This window comes from Ovis aries, chromosome 7, assembly GCF_016772045.2.
Source record: "Ovis aries strain OAR_USU_Benz2616 breed Rambouillet chromosome 7, ARS-UI_Ramb_v3.0, whole genome shotgun sequence".
Taxonomy (NCBI): Eukaryota; Metazoa; Chordata; class Mammalia; order Artiodactyla; family Bovidae; genus Ovis; species Ovis aries.
In genome coordinates this window covers 25,249,527-25,260,905 of record NC_056060.1, presented here as the reverse complement: position 1 = coordinate 25,260,905, position 11,379 = coordinate 25,249,527, and the positions used below count along the sequence as shown (strand labels likewise).

At 38.1% G+C, this 11,379-nt stretch overlaps 1 protein-coding gene across 1 annotated transcript; it reads left to right on the top strand.

The window, feature by feature from the left end:
• The first annotated feature begins 4,998 nt into the window (after window positions 1-4,998).
• Window positions 4,999-5,934, top strand: LOC101119827 (olfactory receptor 11G2-like). The gene has a single exon (XM_012182288.4). The coding sequence runs from the start codon at window positions 4,999-5,001 to the stop codon at window positions 5,932-5,934; it is 936 nt and encodes a 311-aa protein (XP_012037678.3).
• Window positions 5,935-11,379: the final 5,445 nt, after the last annotated feature.

Sequence of the window (11,379 nt, the reverse complement as noted above, 5' to 3'; positions counted from 1 at the left end):
AAAAAAGAATATGTTTGAATCAGTTCTAATGAGGTGGATGAAACTGGAGCCTATTATACAGAGTGAAGTAAGCCAGAAAGAAAAACACCAATACAGTATACTAAAGCATATATATGGAATTTAGAAAGATGCTAATGATAACCCTGTATGCAAGACAGCAAAAGAGACACAGACGTATAGAACAGTCATTTGGACTCTGTGGGAGAGGGAGAGGGTGGGATGATTTGGGGTAATGTCATGGAAACATGTATAATATCATATATGAAACGAATCGCCAGTCCAGGTTCGATACAGGATGCTTGGGGCTGGTGCACTGGGTTAACCCGGAGGGATGGTACGGGGAGGGAGGTGGGAGGGGGGTTCAGGATGGGGAACACGTGTATGCCCATGGTGGATTCATGTTGATGGATGGCAAAACCAATACAATATTGTAAAGTAATTAGCCTCCAATTAAAATAAATAAATTTAAATTAAAAAATAAAATAAAAATAAATAAATAAAATGTTTAAAAAAAGAAAAGATACATGCAGCCCAATATTCATAGCAGCACTATTTACAACAGCCAAGACAATGGAAACAACCTAAATGTGCATTGACAGAGAGTGGATGAAGATGTGATACATATATACAGTGGAACACCACTCAGACATAAAAACAATGAAATAATACCATTTAGAACAACATAGATGGATCAAGACATCATCATACTAAGTAAGAAAGAGAAAGACAAATACCATATATCCTTTATATGTGGAATCTAAAAAATGATACAATTGAACTTACTTATAAAATATAAATAGTTTCACAGACATAGAAAACAAACATATTGTTACCAAAGGGGATACTGTACAGCATAAAGAACAATATTCAATATCTTATCATAACTTATAATAGAAAAAATTCTGGAAAAAATAATGAAAAAAATCTGAAAAAAAAGGAAAAATCTGTGTATATATATGTACATATATAACTGAATCACTCTGCTATATATCTAAAACTAATAGCAGTATCGTACGTAAATCAATTATACTTCAATTAAAAAATAATCTATTATAGGATTGGTGCTTTGGTTGACTGATTTGAGGGAGGATCTAAGGAAGTGATGGTCTGCTCCAGATTGTATGTTGTCAATGAAAGGGCAATTCTAAGACTAGGTATCTCAACAAATCTTTTCTATATAGAGGGCAGAGAAGAAGGAGATTAAAGCTACAACTGGCTTTTTTTTTTTTTTAAGTAGTAGACACTCATTTTAGCCAAGAGGGGAGGATATTTGGTATTTTATGACTGGCACAGTGACATTGTTTTTTTATCCTTAGACAAAATTATAAAGTAGCTTTGTTTTGTTTCATGTATGTGTCCAATAACAGAATAGCATGACCTAGCAGAGAGTGTCAGAATAGCTTGTAATAACTTTGATGTCTAGTCAAATCATTTATGGACATCTGGGGCTGCATTTATCCCCTTCAAGTTTTTTAAAGTCTTCATTGGCCACATGGTATGCACACTTAGGGGAGTTAGAGTTAGATATACTGGTTGATTAATTAATCAAGCAATCAATTGATTTGTTAACATTTCCTTCTATCTGTAAGAGTTTTAAAAAAGGAAAAAGATTTCATTTAAACTGCATAGAAAATAAATACACTGAAATTAAGGAAGATCCCAAGGGAAGTGAATAACAAGCATAGCGATGTCTCTTGACATTGTTTTCCTTTAGCAGCAATAAATGGATCCTCAAGGATCAGGAAAAATAAGACTTACTTCCTGGCAGTCTCTGCTTATAACCCCTCCATCCCTCAGCAAACATATTCAAGAATTTTTACCACAACCATTTCCAGCTCTTTCCTCCTCTCTGGTTATTGTTAAGAAGACTATCTCTTCTAAGAGAATAAAAAATAAACTTTTGATAAGCTCCAGCTTAGAATTCCCTTTGCTGATCCAGGTAATAAGATTATGTAGTGTTTAGAAGAGCAAAAAATCATAATCTACTGATTTTCACCCACAGTTCTCTTTGAATTATTGCAGTCATATACATACAACCAATATTTCTTAAACTCTTACTGGCCACGCAATAGTCAAAGTACTTCCACAGGAATTTATCTCATTCAGTTATCTTTGTAACAGCCCTTTAAAGAAGGCATAATTATTTGCTTATTATAGCTAAGTATTAATTTCTTATGACAAGTAAACAAAAGTTCTTAATTCTAAATTCAATAATTTTTCTATCATACACAGCTCCCTACCAGTCATCCCACTCTGGAAAATTATCCTTACTTTTAAGTATCTTCCAGAAACAGATTATCCAATGTTACAGCCCCTCACTGAAACTGTACAAACTAAGGAAGTGAATTGAGTTGTCATGGTTGGGAAGGTCTCCTGGAGAAGGAAATGGCAACCCACTCCAATATTCTTGCCTGGAAAATTCCATGGACAGAGAAGCCTGGCAGGGTGAAGTCCATGGGGTCACCAAGAGTTGGGCATGCCTGACCAACTGAGCACACACGCATGAAACATCTCTGGGTGGGCTCTAGAGAGAGAGCCAACAAATGGGTACCAAAGCTTCTACTGTCCTGAGCTTTGAGGGAAAATTAAAATATTGGTGAATGTCTCCCTTGTACTGTGTATGGCATTGCCTGGTTCATTCAGACATACTCTATCTCAATTTTTCCAGGGTTGACTAATTTAACAAGTAAACGAAGAAAACAAGGCAATTGTTGTTAATTAACTCAGTCCAAGTGGCCAGGGTACAAATACACAGACATCATTGCACCCATGTTCACAGTGCCCTCTGTAATTGACACAGGGTGTGTTTATTGGTCTTTTGCTCTTTTTTTGGTTTATTGGTTTGGGGAATTTTTTTTGTTTGTTTTTTTGACAGTTTCAGCTCAGATTTGAGGCAGGTAATGTCATCATTCTTCTGTACAGAGGAGTTCAGTAGTAAAAAGTGAAGAGTGATACAAGCTAATTAAATATGTTAGATTGAGCATAAAATGCTGATGGCAATTCCTGTTTTCTAGAACACCTTCCTGTTTTCTATAACAGCTCTGTAAGACTTCTTGGCACAGAATTGCTGAGAGAGAAAAGTTTTACTTAAAAGTGTAACATGATCAGTTTTTCCATTTTTCAAGGAGTACTGTGTCGCTGCTTAGAAAATGGAGGGTAGAAGGGCAAAAGTAGAAGCAAGGAGCTGTGTTAGAATGCTGCTGCAGAAGTCTACGGAAGAAAGGATGGTAATTTGAACTTGAGAGACAGCAGTTAAGACAAAGGAGTGCATGATACAAGCCATACTTTAGAAACAGCAGAATCCTGCTAATGAATTGGATGTGAGGGGTAAAAGAAGAGATGTAACAATGAAATAGGCTATACCAGGAAAACGTAAGTTCTTCAACATTAACTAAGCTATTTAAAGTGCTGAAAATATTTTGAGATGATAAAGAGATTAACACACACAAAAATAACCTTTTAGAAGGTTATTTCTTTAAATCATAAGGCTGAGCACAAGACCCAAAACTCATATAAGATAAAGATGGCTGTAAATTATGTGCATTAAACTGTTCTCCAAAACCAAATTTGAAGACAGTTTTCTTTATAATTTCCAGAATACTTTCCCTTGAAAGTAAAAACTTTCTGATATAAGCTCCTACTCGGAAAAAAGCAATACTGCCAGGAGGACAACTATGCAGTCTTATTTTACAAAAATAAAAGAAAAAAAGAGAGAAGTCATTAAAATGCAGTATATATCTCATTCCCTGCTGCTGCTGCTGCTGCTGCTGCTGCTGCTGCTGCTGCTGCTGCTGCTGCTGCTGCTGCTGCTGCTGCTGCTGCTGCTGCTGAAGTCATTTCAGTCGTGTCCGACTCTGTGCAACCCCATAGATGGCAGCCCACCAGGCTCCTCCGCCCATGGGATTCTCCAGGCAAGAACACAGGAGTGGGTTGCCATTTCTTTCTCCAATGCATGAAAGTGAAAAGTGAGAGTGAAGTTGCTCAGTCATGTCTGACTCTTAGCAACCGCATGGACTGCCGCCCACCAGGCTCCTCCGCCCATGGGATTTTCCTGGCTAGAGTACTGGAGTGGGGTGTCATCGCCTTCTCCGATCTCATTCCCTAGGCTCTGGTAAACAGAGACCTTACCATTAGAAAAAAATGTTGACAATTGGAGCTTTCACATTCTATCAGCAGGAGTGATAAATAGTGCAATAATGATGGAACACTGTTAAACTTATCTACTGAAGGAAAGATACACATGCCCTTATGATCTAGCCTACAGAAATGCATGCATGTGTGAACCAGGAAAAGAGAACTATATTCATAGAACCATTACTCCTAACAGCCCCAAACTAGAAATAGCCAAAATAGTCATCTATAGTACAATGGTTTAATAAGTGGTGGTTTATTCGTAGAGTATAGTGGGATATAAATGGACACACTATAGATGATTGTAACATAAATGTAAAAAACCTTATGTTGAACAAAAGAAGCCATTCAAATACTGCGTATGCTATGCTTTCAATTATGTAAAATAAAAAGCAAAACTAAAAAAAAAAGTTTCAGAATGCATACTTAGTTCTTAAAGAAAAATAGGGAGGTGATTACCATTAGGAAAGGAGAGGGTTAACGATTGGAGGGACAAAGAGGCAGAGGATAGTCATCCTCTTATTGGGAAGTAGCATAAGAGGAGATTCTAGGGTACAAGTGATCCTCTATTTCTCAACTTCAGTGATAGTTACTGCAGGGTTTTATATAAAAAGATTTAAATGTTGAACATGTTTCCGTACATTTCACAATAAGTAAATATCTCTATATATGCTGATATTCATTAACTTGTGTTTCTATAATCCAACTGCTAAACTAGGACAGTAATTCAGGATTAGCCTAAAATAGTAACTATTGATACATAAATGTCTATTTCATTCCCCAGAGTGGCTTCAATTAATATCTGGGTTCTCACTTGTCTTTATAATTATTCAATAATGTCACGGTGTTTTCACAGCTTGCAGACTCATGAAAATCTCCAACACCCCCAACACCTCCAGCACCATCACTGGCTTCATCCTCCTGGGCTTCCCTTGCCCCAGGGAGGGGCAGATTCTCCTCTTTGTGCTCTTCTCTGCTGTCTACCTCCTGACCCTCATGGGCAACGGTTCTATCATCTGTGCTGTGTGCTGGGATCAGAGACTCCACACCCCCATGTACATCCTGCTCGCCAACTTCTCCTTCCTAGAGATCTGGTATGTCACCTCCACTGTCCCCAACATGTTGGCCAACTTCCTCTCTGACAATCAGTTCATCTCCTTCTCTGGGTGCTTTCTCCAGTTTTACTTTTTCTTCTCCTTGGGTTCTACAGAATGCTTTTTCTTGGCTATTATGGCATTTGATCGATACCTTGCCATCTGCTGGCCTCTACACTACCCCACCCTCATGACTGGACGTCTCTGTGCCAATCTTGTGATCAGCTGCTGGGTACTTGGTTTCCTCTGGTTCTTGACTCCCATCATCATCATCTCCCAAATGTCATTCTGTGGGTCCAGGATCATTGACCACTTCCTGTGTGACCCAGGTCCCTTGTTGGCCCTCACCTGTACTAGAGTCCCTGTAATAGAGTTAACTAGCTCCACCTTAAGTTCTCTCCTCTTATTTATCCCCTTTCTCTTCATCATGGTGTCCTATGCTCTGGTCCTACAAGCTGTGCTGAAGTTCCCTTCAGCAGCTGGACGAAGAAAAGCTTTCTCCACCTGTGGGTCCCATCTGACTGTGGTTTCTCTTTTTTATGGATCAGTGATGGTCATGTATGTGAGCCCAACATCTGAACATGATGCTGGAATGCAGAAGATAGTGACTTTGTTTTATTCTGTAGTTACTCCACTCATTAATCCTGTAATATATAGTCTGAGAAACAAAGATATGAAACATGCTATGAAGAAATTATTAGGAACATAAAAGTAAGGGTCTTGATTTAAAATATTTGGGGGGACAGAAGCTGTTTTTAATTTCTTGGTTAAAAAGAAGACTAGCTGACTATAGGACTATAAGACATCTCAAAGATGTACTGCATATCCCCAATTTTGCAAATGATAGAGCCGTAGATTGAAAAACTGAGTTTAGTTTGCTATGAAATATAATTAAATATAAATTTCCTGCCAATCTGGAAAACCTCTCCACAATAGTGGAAGAGAATAAAGCAGTTTTATTATTTATTATCTATGGGTGTGAGAGTTGGACCATAAAGAAAGCTGAGAGCAGAGGAATTGATGCTTTTGAACTGTGGTGTTAGAAAAGACTCTTGAGAGTCCCTTGGACTGCAAAGAGATCAAACCAGTCAATCCTAAAGGAAATCAGTCCTGAATATTCATTGGCGGGACTGAAGCTCCAATACTTTGGCCACCTGATGTGAGGAACTGACCCCATTGGAAAAGACCCTAATGCTGAGAAAGATTGAAGAAGGCAGGAGGAGAAGGGGACGACAGAGGATGAGATGGTTGAATGGCATCGCTGACTCGATGGACATGAGTTGGAGCAAGCTCAGGGAGTTGCTGATGGACAGGGAAGCCTGGCATGCTTCAGTCCCTGGGGTCACAAAGAGTCGGACATGACTGAGCGACTGAACTGAACTGACTGATTATTGAATAAGCATTAAAGCAGGAGACTATGGGCATCTCAGGCAACCCACTGAGAAAAGACAAAGACTGAAAGAAATTTCATCCCTTTATAGTCAAGCAAATACAACCCATTACATACAGGTTCTCAAGATAAAGCTAATCCTCAAAAAGACTTGACCATTTTATCACACATAATCAATTCATCCTAGATTCGCCTGGTAATTGGACTGGCCATCTGTGTTTGCTAATTGGTTTCACACAAGGGAGAAAAGACACTTCTATATAACAGGAGATAGTTCTCAACTTGGAAATTAAGCCACCAATCTTAAGCTCCTATCTTCCCACAGGAAATGAAAGATTGGGGCCTTTCTGTCTTGATTATTACATTTCAAAGAGACTTCCAGGTCCTTGACAAAGACATTCCTAGGTCATAAATCTGGCAAGGGTGTTGAAACCCCTTAAAATTTAAAACTTTTAAATTTTACATTCATTTCAATGACAGAGAAACAAGTACAATTTTCTAAAGTGTTCTGAAAACAGGAAGAGGGGAAAGTCTCTTCCTTTATCTTCAGCATGGATACTTACACCTCTTTTTTTTGTTTTGTTTTGTTTTTGCTCTTACAAATTGTACAATCCTGGGGCAAAACTTGTCTCCTATTACTCTTCCAACACCAACTAACTCTTTACTTTTCTGGTAGTGCTTTTATTTCTGTCTTCTAAAACATCTATCATGATAACATCAATTTTAATATTGTATATATCTTCAAGTCAATATGAAAAATAGCATCAGCATAATAAAAGTGGTAAATATATGAAAAAATAAATAGCAAAGGAAAGGCTTTAAAATATCTAAAAAGACAACTCTATTTTGTTCAGAATTAGAGAAGTACAAAGAAAGCTATAATAAATATATCTCTTTTCCCCCCAATTTGACAAAGATCAAAAATAATGTTGAGAAAAACAGCAATCTCTTCCCTTACTGGTAGAGCATAAATTGGTACAATATCTATGGAGGACATTTTGCCAAAAAACTATCAGAATTTAAAGGGCATTCCCTCTGACTCAGCAATTCCACTCTTAGGTATTTATCTGAGGAGGATACTCACAAATAAGAAAAATGATCTGTGTACAAGAATATTGACTACTGTTTCTAATAGTAAAAGATTGGAACAATCCAAATTCCCATTAATTAAGGACTAATTAGATAAATTATGTCCAACTCTTTGCGACCCCATGGACTGTAGCCTATCACGCTCCTCCGTCCATGGGATTTTCCAGGCAAGAGTGTTGGAGTGGATTACCATTTCCTTCTCCATTGTATATACATAGGGTGGAATATACTATATAACCACTAAAAATGAAGATCTGTACATGTTGATATAAAAGTACCCTCAAAGTTAAAGAAAAAGCAAGATGAAAGAGATCTGTCTTGGGCCATCTTTCATATGAAGAAAGATTGCATAAATATCTACATATTTTTGTTCATAAACACATTGTGTATCTCTGAAAGAAGAAACTAAGAACAGTGATGCTTTGGGAAACAAAATTGGGTATCTACGGACAGGGAGAGAAGGAAATATTTTCACTGTACATACAAGCCTTTGTATATTTTAAATTTTTCCATATGTGTGTATTTCATTTAAACAACATTCATTATCATCTAAAAGTAAAATTTTAAACTATTTTACTATGAAATTGGAACCAAGGTAACATTTATTCATAATTCTGTGATTCTTTGAGAAACTAAAAAGAAGACTGTTTCTCAGAGGAAAATAAAGAAAAAGAAAACTGACAAGGTCTTCATGTCATCTCACTAAAATTCTTTCTTTCAGCTGGAACAAAGTAAGAAATGTCTTCCTCTTCTGAGGACCTATGAGAGTAATAAACTATGAAAAAGTGAAAGCAGCTTTTTAAAAATAATTGTTGTATCATCTTCCTCCATAGTCATTTATTCATGAAAACAAACACACTCAATATGTTAGGCACTGAGCTGGAAGGGACAAGCCACATACAGAAGTAAGTAAGACACATTTCCTTCTCTTCTGGGGCTCATGAACAAGTAGTAAATGAAGCAAGATGTTCTATAAACAAGGGAATTATAAGTTGCTATGGGAGCAGGTAAAGGAAGGCACAGATCATGCCAAGTTCTGAAAAATGCATATAACCATTCCCAGACCACTATCTATTTACTAGTATACTACAATATACAGAATAGAAGTATTCCTCAAATAGATGTCCGTGTGGCATTTACCACCCATCATGACTTATAATTGGCCAAACTTACTAATATATTAATGAACATCCTTAATCAAAATAAATACAGCTTCAAGATGTAATATAATTCACAATTCATCAAAGAGATATAGATAGATAGAAAAATGGCCGATTCATGTTGATGTTTGGTAGAAACCAAAGCAATACCATAAAACAATTATCCTTCAATTAAAAATAAATAAAGAAAGACCCCAGAAAAGACAAATAAAAATAAAGAAGCACATCATAGGTATTAAAATATAAAACTCAGTCTTCAGATGCCATCACAGTACAAATATTACTGATATTCATTATTAGTATTTGTTTCCAGGGAGCTCAACCTTTAAGACCATGTCACTTAGAAAGAAAATAGCGCTTGAGTGCTTAAGTAAATCAATGAGCCAAAAAAGACATATCAACCTACCTCAGATTTTTCATGAGAATGAAGTATTTCAGTGATAGCCAAAGGCTGATCATTTTCCAAGACAAAGTAGAACTGTGCGGTTGTGCTGGGGGAAAAAGTAATAGAACCAAGTGATGCAACCAAAATAGGAAATGGTCTTGGTTTTCGAAAGGAAATTGTCCTATATGTTGGACTTAAAAGTTGTGAAGTAATTTTAAAAGTCAAGAAAGCTACACTAGCTAACTCTAAATGTGCCTGAGAGGGTAACAGGCAGGAAGGCCAGGGGTCTCCAAATGGAGGAAATAGCATGCAAGTGTCAGACATTTTTCTCTCTCTTAAGTGGCAGGAGGAAACAAACTAGTGATATTTTTTCTTCTCTATACAAATTTAAAAGGAGGTTTCTCTTAAAATACTGTGTTGCCATAATGACACCTGGTTTCACCTGAAGTTAACTATTCTCAAACCTTGAGTCAACCAATGCATTTTTCTTAAGGAAATGTTTGTCTTAAGCTATGTTAATGTACTATGCATTTACTCTAGACTCTGTCTTCAAGTTGGTTCCACCTAATGGCTCAGAACCTACTTGACAAACCAGTATGTTATACTCAGATATTGTTCCCCTAATTTATATAAACGAAACTATTTGTATGGTAATCTGCCCTTCTACAAGATTCAAGTTAATCATTTTATGGCCGATTGATTCGTCTGGTGCCAAGATTATCCCAAAATACATCTTATGAGTGAGAGGCCTGGTGCCATTCTGAGTTTCAAGACATTCCTTTCTTTCATTAACAGACTGCCAATGACTATGTAACATCCAGCTGAAGACTAGCGAGGGGCGGGATACTCTTTCTGCCCCCTTCTGACGCCTATGTCAGAAGCTTTCTCTGTCTCCCTTATTCTTTAATAAAACTTTATTACACAAAAGCTCTGAGCAATCAAGCCTCGTCTCTGGCCCCAGATTGAATTCTTCTCCTCTGGAGGCCAAGAATCCCGGCGTCTTTTCGTTCAGCAACAACCTTTCATCTTGGGGGCTCATCCAGGATCCTTCAGGACAAAGTAAAGATGCTTGGAACTCTAGTTCTTTGTTCTCCTAGTGAACACGTTTTCTGCTGTACTTTACTAACTCTACAGTGTGCTTGTGTGAAGGAATGAAACTCCCTGAGCAAAGCAAGTGAGGAGCCCTGCTCTGCGGTTCTGTCACGCGAGTGTATGTTCCTCGATTCTTTGTCTCATCACAACAAAGATTTGGAGTGACGGACATTAAAGCCCCCTCGGCGAGTCACAGCTCTCAGGTCTTGGATAGACCGTGTTATAGCTCTTTGGTCTCAAATGGACCGTGCTATAGCTCTTAGACAAATCAGTGTTACAGCTTAGTGTTACAGCTCTATTTTATTTAGAAGATAACAGGAAATCTATCTTTGAAGTGTGAGGGCACGTTGGTCTAAAGACACGAGGAGAAGAGTGCCCCAGTGTGCAGGAGAGAGAGGGAGAGAAAGAGAGAGAAAGAGAGAGAGAAAGAGAGAGAGAGAGAGAGCTGGCTCTGGCTCTTCTATTTATATGTCTATCTCTCCCTGGGCCTGTCCTGTGTAAACTGGGCCAGCCAGGAGTGTTGTTTGTTTTACCTGAAGTCCTCACTCCGGTCCTCAGACCTTCTTTTGTTTCATTTTCATGGGCTTTTCCCTGCCTTGTCTGTAGCCACCGCCATTTTGGACTCCTTTTCCCTGTTCTACCTACCTGACAGTTCCATGGTGATCTCATACGGCTCATGGCAGAAACCTGTCAGGGGTTTATACCAACATGCCAATGCCAAGAGGCACCCAATGTCTCCTTCGGGAACTGACCAGAAATGGGCAAAGCATGTGGACCAAGCTCTCCTTTCTCAGTCAAACTTTTCGGTCTCTTTGACCATTTCATAACTCCTTGGGAATTAAGAGTACTAACCTAATCTATCGGATCATAGACTTTCAAGGGACCTGTGATCTGTGCTGTTACTGTGTACTGTTACTTAGGTCCCAGACTTGGATTGGTAGTCAGGAAGGGCCTAGCCTCCCTAGGAATCAAAAGTTCGGAAGCTAGATGGAGCTCTAGTGTAGAACCTAAGCTACTCCATCTTGTCTAATAGGAGAA

Bases quoted from the DNA above. Each gene is read 5' to 3' on its own strand.
- LOC101119827 (XM_012182288.4), top strand. From the start codon at position 4,999: ATGAAAATCTCCAACACCCCCAACACCTCCAGCACCATCACTGGCTTC.